This window comes from Medicago sativa, chromosome 5, assembly GCF_051527215.1.
Source record: "Medicago sativa cultivar Bolivia chromosome 5, Bolivia_mono, whole genome shotgun sequence".
NCBI lineage: Eukaryota > Viridiplantae > Streptophyta > Magnoliopsida > Fabales > Fabaceae > Medicago > Medicago sativa.
In genome coordinates, this window is record NC_140753.1 from 44,497,492 (window position 1) to 44,519,305 (window position 21,814).

A 21,814-nucleotide genomic window follows, 5' to 3' on the forward strand; every position below is an offset into this window, starting at 1 on the left:
ATAAAAAATTCTGAAAAAATGAAAAGTAATAAAAAAATATTAAAAAATTCTGGAAAAATGAAAAATAATAAAAAAATTAAAAAATTAAAAATTTTCCAGATTTTAAATTAAATAAATGAAAAAAAATCCAGAAAATCAATTTTTAAATTAAATAAATGAAAAAAAGAATAATAAAAAATTAAAAATTAAAAAATAATGAAAAAATTAGAAAAAAACAATGTCAAATTTTCCAGATTTTTTAAAAAACGAAAAAAATAATGAAAAAATATTACAAAAAAATGAAATAAATTCTGGAAAAATGAAAAATAATGAAAAAATAAAAAAAATTTAAAAAACGAAAAAATATTCCAAAAAAATGAAATAAATTCTTGAAAAATAAAAATATTAATAAAAATGATTAAAAAAACGAAAAAAAATTCACGGACAATTCCAAGAATCACTTATTCGAAAAATATTAATAAAAATAATGGAATAAATATTAATGGAAAAATATTAATAAAAATAATGGAAAAATATTTAAATTCTGGAAAAATGAAAAATAATGAAAAAATAAAAAACGAAAAAATATCACAAAAAAATGAAATAAATTCTTGAAAAATAAAAATATTAATAAAAATGATTAAAAAAACGAAAAAAATTTGACAAAAATTCATGGCCAATTCCAAGAATCACATATTCGGAAAAGTAATGTCATGGAAACATTCATTTCCCTAAAGAAGAAATATGTACCAAATTTGTGGCCAAGTTGTATTCTCGTCGGTGTTTTTGTGTTTACTTTTTCGTTTCCTTGCGCCTTTAGAATGTCAAATTTTCAACATTAGAAAATTCGTAAAAGATTCGGAAAAAATTTGAAAAAAAAATTTCGAAAAAAATAATGTCAAATTTTCCGGATTTTTTAAAAAAATTCCGTATTTTTTTCGAATTTTTTAAAAAATCTGGAAAATTTGACATTATTTTTTTCGAATTTTTTTCATTATTTTTTAATTTTTTATTATTCTTTTTTTCATTTATTTAATTTAAAAATTGATTTTCTAAATTTTTTTTCATTTATTTAATTTAAAATCTGGAATTTTTTTTATTTTTTTCTATTTTTTTTATTATTTTTCATTTTTCCAGAATTTTTTATTATTTTTTTCATTTATTTTATTTAAAAATTGATTTTTTTGATTTTTTATTTTTTTAATTAATTAATTACACACGCGCAGACGCCACGACAAGGCTTGCCGATTTGGTCAAAATCAAGAAATCAAAAGAGAAACAAAACATAGGGGTCAAAATATCTATTTTTTTCAACTATTTGAAACATGTATGGCCAAAAGTGCATTTAAGCCTAAAAACAAAATCTCAATGTGGGGTATGTATGAACAAGAAATTTAACAAAACCAACCGCACAAGTTTCAACACTCTATTTCGTCTCCTAGTTCCTAAATCCTACTATTCTTTTCCCTAACTCTCACTCACTCCAACAATGGCACAACAACCACCTTCTCCTTCCATTCTACACACAACCATCTTCACACTAACCTTCTTCCACTTCCTCCTCTTCACTCACGCCACAAAAAACCCAGATTTCCATCCACTACTTGCATTCAAAACAACCACCGACACATCCAACAAACTCACCACATGGAACATCACCACAAACCTATGCACATGGTACGGTGTTTCCTGTCTCAGAAACCGTGTCTCCCGCCTCGTCCTCGAAAACCTCGACCTCCACGGCTCCATGGAACCATTAACGTCTCTCACTCAGCTCCGTGTACTCAGCCTTAAACGCAACCGTTTCAACGGTCCCATTCCAAATCTCTCCAACCTCACTTCACTAAGACTTCTCTTCCTCTCATACAACAATTTCTCCGGTGAGTTCCCGGAAAGTTTAACCTCGTTAACCCGTCTCTACCGGCTTGATCTCGCTCATAACAATCTCTCTGGTGAGATTCCGGTGACTGTGAACAATTTGTCTAGCCTCCTCACTCTCAAACTCGATGGAAACCAAATCAATGGACACATTCCAAATATAAACCTCTCTTATCTCCAAGACTTCAATGTCTCTGGTAACAATCTCTCTGGTAGAATACCTGAATTACTTTCGGGTTTTTCTGATTCATCTTTTGCTCAAAACCCGTCTTTATGTGGTGCTCCATTGCAAAAATGTAAAGACGTTCCTGCCCTTGCTTCGTCTTTGGTTCCAACTTCTTCGAGTATAATGTCGAGAAACAAGACTCATAGAAATGGAGGTCCAAGAATGGGGACTTTGGTTTTAATCACCATTATCCTTGGCGATGTATTAGTACTCGCCGTTGTTTCATTGCTTCTCTACTGCTACTTCTGGCGAAACCATGCTAACAAGACCAAGGAAAGAAAACAAGGAGAATCGAATTCGAAGAATGTAGAAGGTGAAAATCAAAAGATGGTTTATATTGGACAACAAGGGTTGGAGAAAGGTAATAAAATGGTGTTTTTTGAAGGAGTCAAGAGGTTTGAGCTAGAGGATTTGCTTCGTGCTTCGGCGGAAATGTTGGGGAAGGGTACCTTAGGAACTGTCTATAAAGCTGTTCTTGATGATGGAAGTGTTGTAGCTGTGAAGAGGTTGAAGGAGATTAATATTAGTGGGAAGAAAGAGTTCGAGCAGAGAATGGAAGTTCTTGGAAAGTTAAGACACTCCAACATTGTTAGCTTGAAGGCTTATTATTTTGCAAGGGATGAAAAATTGCTTGTCTTTGATTACATGGTTAATGGTAGCTTGTTTTGGCTTCTTCATGGTAAGATTTCTTTTCTTTCTCTTGATTTTTTTTTTGGATAAAATTCTTTTGCTTCATTTCAAATTTTATTTTTCTTAGTAGTTGCCATGAAGTTTATTGTAGTATGATGCCGTTCAATGCAGTGGTTGCATCTATTATATTGCTGCCGTATGCAAAGATATTTTTGTGATTTACAATCATAATGTACTATTGCAGGCTGATGCGGTTGCGTGCAGAATTCGGTTGCAATGCAACCGCAACTACAATATTGTGGCCATATCATGAAATATACTCCACAGTCCACAATTTCAGTATTGTGACCAGTAACTGCAATATTGTGGCCGCATCATAAAACACGCTCCAAAATTGCAATATTGTGGCCGGCCACATTACGTAATGCGGTCCAATATTTAAAACATTGCTTGTTTGATTGCCAATTAGTACATAGTGAGTGAGGCTAGTTATAAAAGTCAATGACCCTAATGACTGGTTTTTGATTTTCTACCTTAAAATCCATCTTCTTCTTGCCTTTTCCTTACAACCAAACAAACCTAAGCAAAATTGAAAATACCTAACAATCTCACCTAATTATTCTATAATGATGGTGTAGTGACTAGTTAGCAAGAGACCCATACATACATAGGGGACCACCTTTGATTATTTGAAGTTGGACCATGTGATCATAATAACTGTTCTGTTTGTAGCACAACAATATCAACTATGAGTCCCTATCGATCCTTCCATCCTTAATTTGTGTCACCAATTGATACATATCAAAGAATTGTGAAGTCTGCAGATGCTGCATTATCAGAGAATAGGAACTACTACTATTGTACTATTCACAGACTGTTCAACCAACTGAATTTGATTCTTTTCTTTTGTAAAAAGAAAAGACAAAGAATAAACATTGTCTTTTTATATATTTTGCTTTTGCTTTTTTGTTGTTTTTCAGAACCAACTTTGGCTTTGTGTTTACACTATTAGGACACGGAAATTAGAATATTTGAATGTAAACAAAAAGGGCAAAATAAAACAGATTAACAGGCCCTACCTTGTAATACAAAATGTTCAATACTTATAATGGCAAGTTGACATGTTACCATTTCTTATAAAAAATGGTGGGTTGAAATGTTGAGAGAGATAGATTTTTTTTTAAAAGGATTGAGAGAGATAGATATTGATTGAAAATTGGATAAACATGATTTTATAAAATAAGTTTTAGTATTTTGCTGAGGGTTCCTTTTGACCTCTCATCACTCCATTTCTTAATTTCTCCATACAATCATAAAGTAAACCTTGTATCCACTATGACATTTTTTTATCATGTTATCTATATAAAGTTTGTATGGTCGTTTAGAAGTGATAAATCCTCACACAAGGAGAGTTCTCCCTTTCTAATCAGATTATTTTCATACACAAGAATCGTGATTGAACTCCAAACCACTTACTTAAAATACCCACATTCCATTATCATTTGGATCAATTTATTGTTGGTAAGACCATTTTAATTAATAGGCATTTTTAGATTTATTTCAAACTTTTCTATAACAAAATATGTAAACCAATCAATATTTGATCTAATAGAAAAGTTAAACTCTTATAACATGTTGAATCATTTGAATTTGGATTAAGAAAATATCAGCATTCAATATTCTATATGTATGGAATAAGATTACCTCATATTAAAATAACTTAAGGAACATTAAAATTGAAGAATGTGTAGATTTAATTAAATGTTTTGATGTCTTTAAATACTTATATTTTCATTGCTAATAACATCTCCTAAAGAAATCGTCCACTTTATTAAAATGGAACCTTGATGACTTAATTGTTATATTTACGACAGGTAACCGAGGACCCGGACGAACCCCACTTGACTGGACCACAAGACTAAAGATAGCAACCCAAACAGCACAAGGTATAGCATTCATTCACAACAACAATCTCACCCATGGTAACATCAAATCCACCAATATCCTCATCAACGTCTCTGGAAACACCCACGTGGCAGATTTTGGACTCTCCATTTTTACCCTCCCATCAAAAACAAGATCGAACGGCTACCGTGCTCCAGAAACATCATCAGACGGTCGAAAATACTCCCAGAAATCTGATGTCTACGCCTTTGGAGTTTTACTAATGGAGATACTAACAGGGAAGTGCCCCTCCTCCGCCGTAGATGACGGAGCAGGGATTGAGCTTCCAAAGTGGGTCCAGTCAGTTGTTAGGGAGGAATGGACTGCTGAGGTGTTTGATCTTGAGCTGATGAGGTATAAGGATGCTGAGGAGGAGATGGTGGCATTGTTGAAGATTGCGATGACGTGTACTGTGACTGTACCTGATCAACGGCCTAAGATGAGCCATGTGGTTAAGAAGATTGAGGAGTTGTGTGATGTGTCCACGTGTCACGGCTCGGTTTCTGACTCACCTTCAATGTCTGAAGATACATGTGGAGGTGCTATTAACTAATCTTATCAAAATTTCATCAAGGATTATTACTAAGTAGTTTAAGTAAATAAACCAAATTATTATTAGTCTATTTTTGTTTTTGAAATGTTACATGTCACTTAATTTTATTTCATGTACTATAGTTTTACATTAGAGTCGTGGCTATGTTGCAAATCTTTATATTGTAATGAAATCCAGACAAATGTGGCCATTGTGGCCGAAATTTGATTGCAATGCCTTTGCATAAGCATCCAAAATATTTATATTACGGAACTATGTTCCTTTTTTGTCTAACATTTTTCTCTAAAAAGAAAAAGATCTTATCTAATATTTTACCTTAGTGCTATATTGATGTATGATAAAATTTCGGGCAATGAATTATGCCAAGTAAAGCAACGTGACATACATGTTGATATGACTTATAAGTATAATATCGTGCCTTTATAGAGTTGGTGAAGATTTAGAGAAGCACTTCTTTATTTCATTTGGTTGACGTAATCTGAATGGCTTTTTCTAAATTAAAGCATGTTTGTAGATGCTATTTTGGACCATATAAAAGTGTGGAAGAAGGACCTAAATGTAATTTGGTTTACTTTATGTCGACCAACTTTCCTTTATTTATTAATTAAATTCGTTCACTAATACACCTATCAAAAAATTAAATAATATACCTTTGATGTGGATCTTAAATTACAAATATATGGAAAACCTATTAAAATAACACATCAAGTCCATGAAGTAAGTGGACTATATGATTATTGAAGAATGAGTTTATCTGTCTATATAGAAGAAAAATAAAAAAACTACCTACATAAAAAAGAATGAATTAAATAATTTATATAGTTGCAACTGGTAATTACTAAACTATGTAATTACTAAACTATGAAGAATGAGTTTATAAGTGCATGACCTTTGGAGCAAACCTCATGAGCCTTGACAATGAAGTAGGCAAGAATTTCCTAGCAAACAAATAACAAACATTTGTGCTATTTCCATTATACTTACATGTTTGATTCCTCAAATTCTCCAAAAACTCACAAGTAACCTCTGGTCTCACATATTTAACTGGGTGTGGTCCACCCTTTGACCAGTCAACCCAAGTCAAACTTCTATTTGTATTGCTCTTCCAAAACTTAATGCTAACAAAAGTTGGCAAATAATGCTCATCAGCATAACATGAACCATTGCAATATTTTCTGAAAACCGGGTAATATGTTCGGTCTGATATTACTTCTAACGCAAGATTTCTGTCCATTTCAAACCATTGTGACCCTTTTCTCCATTGTCCGAGTTTGATCGTAGGGGACATTTTAATTTTATACCGTCCGCGTCCAACTGAACTTGCCTGGTCGTAAGCCATGACGTAGCTTTTTGTTGAGTTCATTAAATAAGAGTAGACTGTTGAGAAGTTGAAGAGTGGTATGCATGATTCTGATATGAGAACGAATCGTTGGTTTGAGAAATCGAGAAGCGCGTTTGCTAGCAGGCGACGTTCGGCTTCAATCATGTTGAATTTTCCCCATTCTACTTTCTGCATTATATCAGATGAAAGGTTATGATTACATTTTGAAACAAATTGATGGAACTAGAAGTCTATTTATTAGCAATTTCCTAAAAATTAAGATTTGAAACAAGTATACAATAAACCATAAAGGAAATTAATTTTCTCATGATCACTAATTGGGTTAAGTTCTATAGATTTTTCCCCTGCATTTTCTATCTCTGGTCTGTTTCATTGAAAGCTTAATTCAAAATGGCAGTGAATGAAATTTACTAATCCATTTAGTTATTTTTACACATTTCGTGGTTGCATAACACTCTTTAGACTCTACATATTGGTCCCTCCCTACACAACACTAGAATTTCATTAATAGGTGGTAGGAATTTAGATGGAGCATAGCATTGATAACTAATTAGGAAATATCAAATAATGAATTTATTAGTAATGTTTCACCAAACTTCCACCAGCTACATATCCTCAGTTAATACTGTGCCTTAATTTTGGTCCTCATGACCTACCTAGTTGAAGACTATAATCTATGAGGTGGCAAATGGCAATTTATCTGGGATTATTCTTGTAAAGTCACAAAACCATGTATAAATCTTTTAGGCACACTTACAAAATATCAATTCAACCTTTATTCTTTCAATTATTTAAAAAATAATAAAAAAATTAATTCTACATTTTGCTAGTTTGTGAGTGTGCTAATAGTATTTTGACTATGGAATACTGGCTCGTTTATCTGCTTAATTTTTTGTGCAAACTAACATGTGTCCTCTTTTTGGAGGAACCATGAAATGCTATATACAGACATTTTTTTTAATAATAAGCTGATATTCAAACTGAAAACTATCCTCTTCCATACTACGGTCATGGTTGGTTGGGTGGTTTGTGAGGGGTGTGCCAATAGTATAACACATGAGCGACATATGAGAAGTCCAGTTGTAAGCTACTTCGGTGGCCTCTCCCCCTCAAAAAGTTTTTTATATCTTTTCTTTTGGCAAGATTAAAAAAAATTGGCACTTAGTTAAGGTAGTTATGGTCTCAATCGATCATGGCCAACTTAAAACGTACATGTCACACCGACACTTCATATTTTTTTGAATAAACACCGACACTTCATATTGAAAGTGTTTCCGGTACTAACTCACCTGGTTACATTCAATATTTTTTAATTATTATAGGACATAAAGCTCTATTTGTCTCCCTCTGCTCTGCTTCATTTAATTCTCCCCTTTTCCTCTTAATTCAATTTACTTAGGCACACAAATTTAATCAAATTTTTATATAATTATCATTAAATTATCAACCATATTTAAAACATGTGTATACTCTTTCAATGAAAATATTATCTATCCACATAGAATTGTTTGATTTGAAAACATGGTAATAAAATTGTAAAAAACTTGATCTTAGTTATGCCCTTACTTTATTTGTTCTTTGATTTTCTACTAAGCAATCTTAATCTTCATTAAACCAATGACAATTTTCATTCATAAGTTAACCATATCAAGATAAAAAAAATTCACTAACCTTACTGGGAATTCTCCTGCCATGAAACACAGGACTCTCCACTTCAGAACCATTGTAAGATGGATTCGAGTGCACGTAAATTGAGTAATACCCTTTATGCCCTTTGAAGAACTTCTCCCACAGTGGTGCCAAAGGCACAGGACCCCTTACCAAGAACAAAAACGCCACCTTCGGAACTCGATCGAAAGGATATTCATCTATCTTAGGAGTCAATGAAGCTCTCCATAACAATTCTTCGTCGCTTAAATCATGTACAACTTGAGATGGCTCAATAAATTTCTTCAATCCTTCATGACTACCATTGAGACTGGAATCGAATACTATTGGTTGGCGTAACGGTAAAAGCGTTGTTTTTTGTGATAATTGAGTGAAATGAAGATTAAAATTTAAGCTTTTCAGATAGAAACTGATGATGATTCCAAGTGTTACACCACATGCTAGAAGGAGAAGGTAAGTGAGGAAACGAATAAGATGAAGATGAGAATTGAAATTTCTTGAAATAGTGTTTAATGATGATTGTTGATTATTTGAGTTCTTCATGTTTTTGAAATCTAATCTAAAGAAGAAAAATGAAAAGATGGATTTTTTTGTTTTAGTAGGATATATGTGGAATAAGAATATCTTAAAAAGGTTTGAGAGAGTTTTCTTGTTAACAAAGGCTAATGAATGATTATAGGAATACGTTTGGTATAAGAATGTTTATTGGCTTTTGAAACAACTCTTAAAGTGCTTTCAAGTTAAGTTATGAATGAAAAATTTTCAACATGTTATAATGAAAAGGTGTAAATAGTCATAAAATTGAAACTATAACGTTTTTATTGAATGAAATAAAGGATCACCGAAAAGGGGTAGTAACGTTTTGAAAACTGGCGGCTTTGAAGGTTGATGAATTGGAGAATTTGAGTCTCTCTTTTTCTGCCTCTCTTTAATGCTCACTTAAAAAAAAAATCTTATGGCAACTTGTATCAAAGGATATAAGTTGCCAACATAGAATTCTTATTTGCTTGTTTTGGAAAAAGGTGATTAAATAAATAAGTTCTAAAAAGAGTGTAACACTACATGCTATGCTACACATAGCTACTAATGAGAGTCATTAAATTTTAAAGTTTGAAAAAAGATGCACATTTTTGTAGGTATTATCTGGTGGAATTTCCACGTTATTTTGAAATTACAAGTCAATGATGGCGAGATTGTGAGAATGAGTCGTGGAAGACCAACTTACGTGTATGTGGCCACCAGAGAGACCAGGCCTATGAAAGTGATTTTCACGACTATTGCTTTGTTGATTAATTAATGAGTTAAAGATATTTTTCAATGAGTTTTTGAGAACACGTATTAGTGGGATTAATGACTTTTCAGCATGATGAGATGACTTGTCAAAAAAAAAAAAAAAAGGATGAAGGCATGACATTCTAACAATCAAACCTCACCGGGTTGAAAATAATCATACACGTGTTGGTCATAGGAAGGAAACTTAATAGGAGAAGACTGAGTCTTGAGGAAATTTTCATTAGTGAGATTCTAGGCCTCCATTGTCACTCATTCATATTCGCCAAGAACGTTGATAAGACTTAGGTAAAGGCGAATAGAAGAAAAATTCAAACATTTAAACCTCTATTGAGAAAGTAAAATTATTAGATTCTACTATTTTGACCTTATCGTCTATCCAAAACATGAGTCTTTGGTGAAGTGTAGAGGGAACACGTTCACATGTATCCGGTCTCTATCGAAGATTAAAGAGTATGAAGGCTTGTCGTCAATGACAAAGAAAGCATATCTCAATTCCTTTCGACCCACTACCACATTGGCTAATAGAACTCCCATAGCATTTGATGACGCACCCATGAAGCTAGCCATTTTCATGCTAGTAGGGATCAAGTCTTTCATGTTTTTACCTAGCTTCTTCAGAGTTGTAAGCGACATAACATTTTCGACCAGGACAGGCCCTAGGCATAGGTCGGGAGTGCGACGGCCTAGGGCCCATGCCGTTAGGGGGCCCTAATTTTTTATGAAGGGGGATGTATATAGAAATATTTGGTTTATTGGGGTTTATATAGCAAAGTTTGTTGAAAGGCCCAAAATATTTACATGATGGAGTGATGGGCTCAAGTCTGTTAATGTTTTAGTTCCTTTTGGCGAGATTTGTTATATATACCCTCGTATAACACAAAGATTTCTATATACACCCTCCCTATATACACAGCATTATATTTTAGTTGAAAATGAGACTAAGAAATTAATCTTAATCTTGTCTTTCTAAGATTCAAAAAAAATAAATTATATCAATATTGTAATGTCAACTTTCTTGAATTGAGTGAAAAGATTGTAAGATCATGCAAGACGCATTCAAGATCATGAAACCGATTCGAGACACATTCTTGATCATTTCGCAAGTGCCATTGTTTTTTTCCACAATATTTTATTTTGTTTTGGTGTCTATAATGTATTTGATTTATTTTCAGATGTTGCTTAAAAAAAATTATTTGGTAGTGAAAAGCAGGGAAAATAAAACAAAATGAAGAGCTAATAAATTCACAACAATGAGCTAAAAAAAGTTTATGAAGTAATATAAGGGGTCATTTTCTCATATTACGCAAGCGCTCGTAAAACTCTGTGAACGACCCTATTTTCGACTACACCCCCATCAACAAATAGTCGGCTAAACAATTTTCCATTGACTTAAGCATTGATAAATGACAGAAATGATATCTGGACACTAATTTCTTAACACAATACAGAGACCCTATACGTATACATTGTTCATTAATACACAATTTTATTTTTATTTTTTTTCTTTCCCTTCATTTCCTGGAAATCCGTTGTGATCTCACTCTCTCATTTCTCAGTCAAAACAAGCATTTTTTGTCTTCAACAATGGCAGATCTAAACAAAATCCACCCATTCCGATCACCTTTGTCGCCGTATCCATCAATGAGATGACCGACGACGACGATCAGTTGACAGCATCGATGAATCACCATAAACTTGTTTCTTCGACAACTATCGTCTTTGATTGAAAACAAGATCGACCTTGCAAACCTTGTTGTCACACAGATCTTGAAACGGCGGTTGAGAACGATGAAGGGAAACAGCGGTTACAGATGATGTGGTGATGGCGATGAAGGATCTAGAGAAGATGGTGGTGGGGACGGCGTGATGAGGTGGTTGTGATAGCGGTGTGACGATGGTGGTGAGAATGGCATGATGGTGGAGGCGAGAAGATCAGAGTACGGTGGTGCGACAGTGGTTCGATGATTCAACGACGAGGGAGAAAAGTGAAGAGAGAGAAGTGGGTGGGTGGTCTGAGAGAGAAGAGAAGACGCTCGGAAGGGAGAAAGAAGATGATACATTGGGATTTACAAAACTACCACCCTTTTTTAATGTTGAAATGTCAAAATTATCCCTGGTGTCTGTACTGTGTCAAAAAATTTATGTTCAGTTATCATTACTGGATAAATAGATGCTTAAGATGTCTAATCACGTAATGGATGGGTTTTTTGAACAACATACCTTCATTTTAATTTTTCTTGGTCCAGGTAGCCAATTCAACATCTTGAACTAGCACGCCTCCCTCTAATTCCTTCGGTTGTACATTATCTCCCCATAATTCAAAGGAAATTTATAACATCCCGCGTTACTATCTCTATAAATAATTTTGATAGGATTCATTCTTCTTGTTGTTGTTGTTGTTATAGAATAATACATATATGTTATTTACTAGACTTGGTGTTTAGTTGAATTATAGAAATAAGAAGGGAGTATGAGGGACCTGAGAGTACATCTAGTAATTAATCTTAGGCTACTATCTAGCGGACAACCTCCACTCTTCCGTAAGCTCCATTGATCCATCCACATTGACTGACATCATCCATTCATCCCTTTAGGCGTTGAGTAATTCCTCCTCACTTTTCTTCTTTGATCATTCTAAACCCTCAATTAAATTAAAAATCCTATTCTTTTTTGGTTTCTGATCCCAAATTTATGTTTACCTTTCCTTTTATGTCTTCTTTATTTGCGTTTTTTGCCTCCACGTAAATTTACAAACTTAGATTAATTTTTGATTAAGCAAAGTTCATGATGACCTGAAGAATGTAAGCTTCACCACCTCCCTCTAGGGTTTACCAAGACTGTATGACCCTACTTTTAATATCACTCCTACTATAATAAAGATTCAATTACATAGATATTCCACTGCAAAAAGTCTTTACAATCTGGTTCTTATTAAAAATATCATGATATTCTATTATTCTCATATCAATGACAATCATTATTGATAATGGATGCCTTGATGTGTTCACTTTGACACTTAAATTTAATGGAAGCATATATGTCTCATAATTTATATGAATTAGTATTCAAAACTCCCTTTGTTGATAATTGTGTGTAATCAAGCTTATGTTATGTCTCATGTATACTTAATGTCATGAATTGTAATTTTTATTTGCTAGCTGGAGGCTATCATACCGTGATTGTTCAATTTCCTTCCTATGACATGTTGAATAATTTTGGTTATTATTCATGATTGGATTAGTTTTTTGAAATGTTAATTTCTCTCAACATTTTGAGTTATATGTTTTGCTTTTATTTATTTGATTTTGGTTGTAAGGGAAAAATCAAACTTGACTAAATTAACATTAATGTAATGTAAAATATAATTTTTCTTATTTTGCTTTTTTCAATCAGTCTTACATTTTTTTTGTTTAGTGATGTTTGCTGCTTGGACTTCTTTGGGCAAGATGGAATTGCTACAATTTAGTGTGCGCTATAAATCCAGGAGACACTTTTCATGACATATTCAAAGTTGACAATTTTGGTCGACACTTTTCATGATTTGTAAATCACATGATTTTATTTTTACCCTTTTAATTATGGATTGGCTCAGTAAGTTTATTCATTTTTCTGTTTTTGTTTTTCTTTCCGGCTGCATTGATGTAATCAGCTGGACTTTAGATACGTTGATGGGAACAAAGAGGCTTTCCTTCCCTACTAGAGTATTTGATGTGTTTTCAGTGTGCACATTGTAGAGTTCCATGACATATAGAAGTTATTTCAATATGTCAATAAACTTTTTCAACGGTCAATGTGGTTAGATTAACTTTTGTTCATACAAGCTTGAAATTTTGATGCGGCAATTTAGTATTTACTAGCATCATTTGGCATTTGGATTATATATAATCCATGTAAATAAACTGCCTTTAATTTATTCTGGAAGCTCACTATTTGTGCATGTGTAGGTGGAAAACTTATTTTGGAGTTGAATAGAGTATTGTGACTGAAGCTGCCTGAAGATGTAGAAATATGGAACGGTAAATGATAGTTCACCAATGGACCCTTATTTTTGGGTCCATATCAGGGGGCTTCCATGTTAAGCGTTTCAATTTTGGTGTATTAAGTCTGACATTTTTTGACCTCATTTAGGATAAGGGTTAAATGTGTTTTTAGTCCGTATAAAATTACTAGCTTTTAAGTTTAGTCTTTACAAAAAATTTATTTATTTTCAGTCCTTACATTTTATAGGGACTATTTTGGAGGACTAAACGTATTCATTTTTCGTAAAAATATTTCTAAGATAAGGATTATTCTTACAAACTACAATATTATGAAGGACTAAAATTAGCATTAAAATTTTACAGTAACTAAATTTAAAAACTCATGATTTTATTATAGGAATTAAAAATATGTATTTAACGCTTACATAAATGAAGGCTCTAACAAAAGCAGTGTGTTAGGAAGTGGTGTCTATCTATCAGCAGGGATAAACTTAATGGAGTTGGTATAGTTGTATACTAGAAGCCAACTTTCAAAGAATGAGTGTAACAAGATAATTGATTAATCTTTCAAAAAAAAAAAGATAATTGATTACTAAAATATTTAAGATTTCCATTATATTAGTGAAAGTTGTGAGAAATTAATTTTGTTTCATACCATTATATTTGATTGTCTTATTGCAAATGTAATATAAATGGCATACATGTTAATAACAATTTAAAAATCACTTGTTCAAAAATAATAGTCTTCATTTGTAACATCAAAAGTAGTTTGTAAAGAAGTATTTCATAATGTTCGGTAGATAATTACTAATTAAAATGTATGAAATTTCTATTATAGTAGTTAAGGTTTTGATAGATTCATTGTGTTCCATGCTATTATATTTGATTGTTTTATGTTTCACATAATATAAATGTCATAAAGTATAGTTTAACATGTTTATAGCAAATAAATATCAATTGCTAGAAAATGAGTATTCAACTCTAATAGACCCGTGTGATAGCACCGGTAAAGAGTCTAGGAAACTATATACGTTGTAAAAATCCCGATGAAAAATTGAACAACGGCCATCCCATTTTCAAAGTATTATTTGTGCTAAATATTCTACCAACCAGAACAGTTGTGAACTGATTTTAGTGGGGAAAAAAGAACTAGCTGGTAGAAAATTGTTGTAAATTAGGCATCATTCAACATTGTTGGCAGTTAAACATCGAACATGATGTGAAATCAATTATACATAACCAACTTCCTTAATTATGAATAAGTAGTACTTTTTATGACAAATAGGTACTGCATTCCATATTGAAATTAATTGAAGTGATACAATGTCGAATTTGATAAAATAAAATAAAATAAAAAGTGAATTTCATTTTTAGAAACTACAAAATGTTAGTATTATTAAGTTGAGCAATGCTATATCTCTAAAAAAAAGCATCAAGAATTCTTCAAGAATAAAAAGCAACCAATCACAATGCACTATTTGCCACAATTCAAGGAGGTGTGGTGAAAAATAGGAAGTGGACAAATAAATAAATGCAATTAAAACTCGCTTACACGTTGCCTGAAAAATTAGCGCTTTATTTTTCTAGATAAATAGCATTTTCCTATTAAGTTTTATGCTGAGAGTGGTGGGACTCAAACACCTGATCTCCTTTTCCTTCAACTCCAACTCCACCACGCAACTACAAAAGCGATGCTTATATAAAAAAGACATAAGATCCTTGCATGTATCCAAATTCAAAATAATGCTAGGATTTGGACATAAACATGAAATAATTTGAAACTATCGTGACAAAAATTTGAACAATTTTTCATGAAATAATGCTAGGATTTAATGTGATTTGATGATATCTAGCGTTTATTATTTCTTCACTTGTAAATATGGTGATATATATAGCTTTGAAAATAAAAATAAAAAAACACGTGATAAAAAATAATAGTTTTTCAAATAAAAATTGAAAGTTTGAACAGATAAGTAGAGATAAGTAATCTGCAAAATATCAATAATAGTGAGAAAAAGTAAAAGAAAATTAGTGTACAAGTATGTGGTCCTTGAGCAAATTAATTACTATCCGTACCAAGTGAAATTAATCAACACTTTGAGAGGGAAAAATCAACAAATAAATGTACGTGAAGAAGAAGAAGAAAAATGTACAAGATGTGAAGTTGAGATACTAGCAACTAAACATGCTACCCTCCTAAACGGCTCATGAAGCTAGAAACTAGAGATGGCTACATCATATGGTACATGTTCACTCACTTTTAAATGGAAATGGACTCCACATTGCGTACTATTATATCTAAATCAATCGACGAGATCAATTTAATAGTACAATCCAGATCATTTGATCTCAAATTAACGATCGAGATTATTTACTGCATGAATCTTCAAATCCGAGTCCATCTTGAATAGATCTACTGAATAAGAGCCGAGCTGAACTAAGTTGATCGATCACGGCGGGGCTAGGCTAAGATGCAAATTTAAACCAAATCCTTCATCAAAGTTGGGCCCCACATCTCCTTTCGAGAACCTACTCAAAGATGGCCCATCAAGTTTCCCAAACTGGGCCAGGCTCTGCATTTGTGAGCCCATAGTTGACAATGTGGGTGAAGAATTCCCTACACCGCTAACACACGGTAACACACCTGCACTCGTAGATCTTGCACTCGTTATAATACTATAACTGTTACCGTTGTTACTGTTGTTTTGCGATGGAAAAGCACAACCGTGTGAAACTGAGACATGGAAAGGAGGTGGTTGAGCACGTGGTGGCATGTAGACCCATGACGGAGGAGCAGTAGGCATCATAACCTGTCCCGGCGAAGAAAGCAGATGATGCGGCGGAGCAAAGGCGGAGATAATCGGGTTTCGAACGAACGAAACGGCAGCGTTTCGTGAAGCTTGTAACTGTGCTCGTTTGAGTTGTTGGCGCTCTTTTTTGTGTGCGTTTTGGTGTCCACCTAGGGCTTGAGAGTTTGCGAATTCTCGACAACAATATTGACACTCGTATTTCCGGTCACCGGAGGTAGGGTTTATACTTGAAGCTCCACCGTCTCCGCTGACGGACTCCGTTGAACCAGACGGTGAAGTATTTCCTGTACCGTCTTCAAGTGGTGGTGGTGGTGGTCGTGGTGGTGGTGATGAGTCTTCGTTTTCTTCTTGAACACTGAAACCAAAGAGTTTTAAGCACGTTGTTGAATTTGAATTTGTGTTTATTCTTTTTGTGTTGTTGTGGATTTGATCTTCCATGAGAGTGTGGTTTTTGTGTGTTTAAGAATGAATAAGATAAGGTAGTGAATGAAGAGGAGATAAGTTTTGTAGGGGTCGGAATAGGTTTGTTTGATGTTAAGGTGGTGTTGTATGTGTTGGGTTTATTTCTATTTATACATGGAATTTTTAAGGAAAAAAGAAAAAACAAAAAAGAAAGGGTAAAATATGTATGATGAAAATTGAAATAGAGACTGAAAAAGAGTGTTTTTGTGAGAAAGAGAAGTAGGCGTTTGAGCGGACATCCCAATGAGAAGTGAAGTGTGTGAAAATATGGAACACGAACCTAGAACACCCTAATAAGGGACCCATATGGATTGCACTTGTCTTTGATCTAACACTCCACTTTTATTTATTTCCATTGTTTATTCTTTTTCTCTATATATACTTTAAATTTGACAGGTGGCTTTCTTCATAACTGTTTCAATTATTGGATTAATCAATAGTTTGGAAATAGCTAGCTACTAGCTAGATAGATTTTGATAGTTGTTAACTTATTATGTTTCATTTTGAGTAGAGAAGTTTTACAAGTACACTCTTTTTTCGATAATTATTATTGGATTAAATCAAAATGAATCTCACCACTTTTATGTAGGATAAAATAATCTTATTTAATAAAATAGTGATTAGAGTGTATAAAAGAGGAATTGTATTTAACACTTTTTTTTAAAGAAGAATTGTATTTAACACTTCTAAAATTAAATAATATTTTTAAATATAAATACTATTTATAAGGATCTTGGCATCTTTGAACATTCTATAATCATAAATAAACGACTAATTACACTAGTGAAACTACAATTCATCACCTTAAAATTATATAATCTTAAATAAACGCAATTGTTTTCATTACTTCATATTGTCTTATTTTTACACTACCAAAAAAAATATTGTCTTGTTTTATTTTATTTCTTTAACTATTTCTTAATTTTATTTTATATCTCTAACTATTTCTTAATTAATTTCAATTTGTATAATTTTTCATATACCATTAATTAATAATAATTTTATAGTGTAAATCATAATTTTTATAATATCAAAAAAATTATATGTATAATTCGTTTATCATTAATTCAAATTACTTATATCGTAGAACAAACGGTGGATATTGATCTCGATTGGCATATCCTGTTCTCTCTTACTAATATGTTGAATTATAAAATAAAAGTGCTAGTATTATTGTAACAAAAGCAAGAATGTGATGCATGTGATGGGAGTGTGGGACGGGTTGAAAAATCTATGTATAAAATGATTGGCGTTGTAACAGACCCATGTTAACATTCTATTTTTTTCTGCTTCCACATATACGTACAAGGCACAAGTATATATATTATACATTTGATTATATATCATGCATGTACCTGCAGGTTTGAATGGAAACTACCAAAGTCTCAACCAATTAACTTAGCTTGATGGATTATATATAGCATTATCAAACCCACTAAATCAGTGGAGTAATTAATTCGTTCAAAATTTAATAATCAAATTTTGGACTCATTCTCCTCCTTTTGTTCATCATCACAATTAACCCATCAAATGCTCGCTGTTTAATTGGAATGTCCAACCAAGACTCAGAAAGTAAGGGATTCTCTAAACAATTAGGTTAGAAAAGTATTAATTGATTTTATATGAAATTAAACTTGCGTGTTTTGATGCTTTTCAACATAGAACAAGATCACCGATCAGAAACTTTATTAGATATATTAGTCACATTTAAATAAGTTTAACCATAAATTCCATGTAACCTTATTTTATTATACATTTTTTTTAGCCCAGTGTCTCCACATGCAAGCTGAGATTTTAATCTTTCCGGACGGGCAAAACGGTAGTAGATGACCAAATTTTCTCTCAAATTTTATCAAATCAAATTTTATCAAATCAAATTTTATCAATTAGATGTTTGTTGAGAAATTTTAGAAATTAACATATCAAAGTGACATCATAATGTGATTTACATTGTTTTTTTTATTATATGACTTAGATTTTTTTTATCCGTCCGCCGAGAACAGGTTGAGTAGCAACGGTGGCGAGAGAATGCTCCGGTGTGACGGTAACGGCTTTCGGCAAGGCGGCGATGAGTCTTCGCGGTGGAACGAAAGGTGGATGCGGGCATGTTAGCACTCCGACGCTTAAGTCGGTAATGGAATTGTGAAAGAGTGTCTAAAAAATGTTGTGAAAAGTGATGTGTACCTTGAGGGTGAAGCAAGTTCACCCTTATATAGGCGTGCGTTGGCCATAACCGTCTTCGGGTGTGTGATTAGGGACGGAGCGGGACACGTGTAGGGTGATCCTTGCGCGAAGGCGCGCTCTGTGTGGAACGGTGCACGCGAGCCGGCGTGCTCCCTTAAGTGTGGAGTCTTGAGGCGGTGGAAGCTTGGCCACGTGTCAACGTGAGGTTGGTCTTCTCGACCGGTCCCGGAACATTTTTTATGAATGACAATGTATAAAATTATTTTCTAAACATTTTCGAAACAATAATCTAGCTCAACTCAAACTTTGATGTGTACGGTGTTTGAATGAAGCCTCTATTGAAATATTTAATACCAAAATTATAGATACAAAGTTATGACATATTATAGGAGATAGGAGCAATACGGTGTGAGAGTTCTTCTACCTCATAACCGTTGTGCGTAGCAATGTGTATCCTAACCTCATTGATTGGTCACACGTCTTGTATGTATAAGTGATGTGAGCTACTCATCCTCTAGCTCCACGCTCTTATATTCTTAGAGTTTCATCTACGACATTTCAATGAGTAGCTCACATATCGTATCTTATGTTTTTTTTTTTGAGAGAGTATCTTATGTTTAATTAGGTGAATAATATTTATATTTTCTAAAAACATATTCAACCTTAAAGAATATTGAAGTATTTTAATTTTTTTATTAATCTTTTTTTCATTCCATTTTTGGGTCCTCTACATCAATTTTTCTTTTGGCACAATCTTGGAAGCCGACATTATTGCCTATCAATGTTTGCATACGTGTAGAGAAAGTCAAAGAAGGCCACAAGGAAAGAAAGTGATTGAGAAAGAGGATCGTAGAAGAAGGACGGTTTTTAAGTATGATAGCATCCAAGATCGTAAACTAGTAAGGAGATAAATAACACTCCAATCGAATACCCACTAATCACTGCTTCATGGCCCAGGTGTCAACATCATATTCACCATTCATATCTCATTTTAGATACGCATGTTTCACACTACTACTCTCGATCTCCCTCTTCTTTTCACACATATCTCATAGCTTCTCACCATGGTAATAATTTCATAAATATTGTCAGTGTGAATAAAGAAATTTAATTTTTAAAATATAAACTCTTTTTAAAATAATTAAATATAAAAAAATTTAATTATGAGTTTATACCCAAAAAAACTTTGAATATCAGAGTGTTCATCAATAAATTTACATTGTCTTAGTATTTTTTTACCTATAGGTGATGATGTATAAGATAATTTTGAACCTATAGTAAATTTAGATTGTCTTAGGTTTTTTTTCCTATAGGCTGTGAGGACTAAATCAATATATTGCTGCATGCAAAAACGAAATGGTCACACACACATTAATTTTTGTTAATATTACTAGTGTACTACACTTCACAGTTGGCATGTTTTTCCATCAAAACAAGTTAGATAAAAAACAGTTGGCATGTTTTTGAAAGTGTTATGACATGGGGGACATATAAATAAATATAGTAACGTTCAGGTGGGTGTTTATTACAAAACTCATGGTTTGGGTCCCCACTTGTGATGATGAATAATTGTTTGGGATGTTTGCGTGATTGACGTTGAAATATATATTTCTATAGTATTTCGTTTTATATCTTTGGGAGAGATCTGAGCGAATCTTACTAACTACGAGATCCTAGAGAGTGAGATTAGAGCTTTTTTCTGCTTTGTAATCTCCCACTTAAAAAGCATAATAATCATACTCATAATGGCTTAATAGATTCATTATTTTTATTTTATAGTAATAAAAATTCCCTCATCAATTCTTAAGTCTTTCTCACAACTCCTAATGTGGCCCTACTTTCTTTCTCATCTGTGTATCGGTTCAACATCCCCTCCTAATTAGTCAAATTTTCCCATGTAAGAAAAAGTATGAGCAAACCATCAAAATGTGATCGTCACTATCTTTGTAAGTCATTCTCAAATTAATCTTTGACTTTATTAATATTTTAAATTAATCATTGTTTCTATCAAAAGTTTTACTTAGGTTTCTCGTCATGTGACAAAAACATAAATATATGGATCTAATTGAGAAACTTTTGACAAAGACAAGAACTAGTTTGAAATATTAATAGAGTCGATACTAATTTTAGAATGACTTACAAAGATAGAGACTAATTTGATGGTTTAATTGAAAAAAATATTGTACATCCCTACTATGTTGATATCTTTGTAGTGAAAGCTTATGTTCCTTTTCCACCGTTATACTATGATAATTAATCATCATTACCATAATCTCTAAGTGATCTATTGGATTAATGGGCTAGCTATTATGTACTTTGATATGGTAAATAATAAAAGGTCAATGTATTTAATCATATGAATGGGTGTTTGGGGTTTTCTTTATCATTCCTTGTTACTCATTTCGTCCTATCATTTTGTGGGAGAAAAATAAACCTTAAATTCTGCTTTTTCATTTCCTTCTTGAGTGATTTTTAAAGTTCCTAGTCAATTTTGTGTGAACATGGTGCATGAATGAGAATATATATGGTTATAAATGTCATTTGATGAATCTTTCCATATGGGTACCAATGATGAAATCCTATAGAAACATGGGGTTACCGGTGTCCGGAGGCTACTACTTTCCTCGGTCACATTTATAAGAGAAATTTTGGTCAACAAAAGTTAATGTATCCTGGTTAAAAAATTGGACCAAATACATTCATTTTTGTTGACCTAAATTTCTCTTATAAATAGGACCGGAGGAGTATATTGATAAGGGTCTTGTTATCTTGTGCCCTTATGGCACAAGTTAAGCGAATCCAAAATTAGAAGTTTTTCATAGAAAACATCAAAATTTTGACTTTAAAAAATCGACTAAGGTTGAA

The 21,814-nt window shown here is 32.7% G+C and overlaps 3 protein-coding genes across 3 annotated transcripts; 1 reads left to right on the forward strand and 2 right to left on the reverse strand.

Moving 5' to 3' along the window:
• The first annotated feature begins 1,402 nt into the window (after window positions 1–1,402).
• LOC146922343 (putative leucine-rich repeat receptor-like protein kinase At1g68400) lies at window positions 1,403–5,483 on the forward strand. Its single transcript, XM_085715332.1, has 2 exons — window positions 1,403–2,762; window positions 4,588–5,483. Exons 1-2 carry the CDS (start codon window positions 1,469–1,471, stop codon window positions 5,208–5,210), a joined length of 1,917 nt encoding a protein of 638 aa, XP_085571458.1. The 5' UTR covers window positions 1,403–1,468; the 3' UTR covers window positions 5,211–5,483.
• A 356-nt stretch (window positions 5,484–5,839) lies between these two features.
• On the reverse strand, window positions 5,840–9,576 carry LOC146922344 (glycosyltransferase BC10-like). The gene is made up of 2 exons (XM_085715333.1): window positions 8,224–9,576; window positions 5,840–6,720 (listed from the first exon to the last, which is right to left on the reverse strand). The coding sequence occupies exons 1-2, from the start codon at window positions 8,761–8,763 to the stop codon at window positions 6,085–6,087; spliced, it is 1,176 nt and encodes a 391-aa protein (XP_085571459.1). The 5' UTR covers window positions 8,764–9,576; the 3' UTR covers window positions 5,840–6,084.
• A 5,924-nt stretch (window positions 9,577–15,500) lies between these two features.
• LOC146922345 (zinc finger protein GIS3-like) lies at window positions 15,501–17,012 on the reverse strand. Its single transcript, XM_085715334.1, has one exon. It carries the CDS (start codon window positions 16,739–16,741, stop codon window positions 15,944–15,946), a length of 798 nt encoding a protein of 265 aa, XP_085571460.1. The 5' UTR covers window positions 16,742–17,012; the 3' UTR covers window positions 15,501–15,943.
• Between the last annotated feature and the right edge of the window lie 4,802 nt (window positions 17,013–21,814).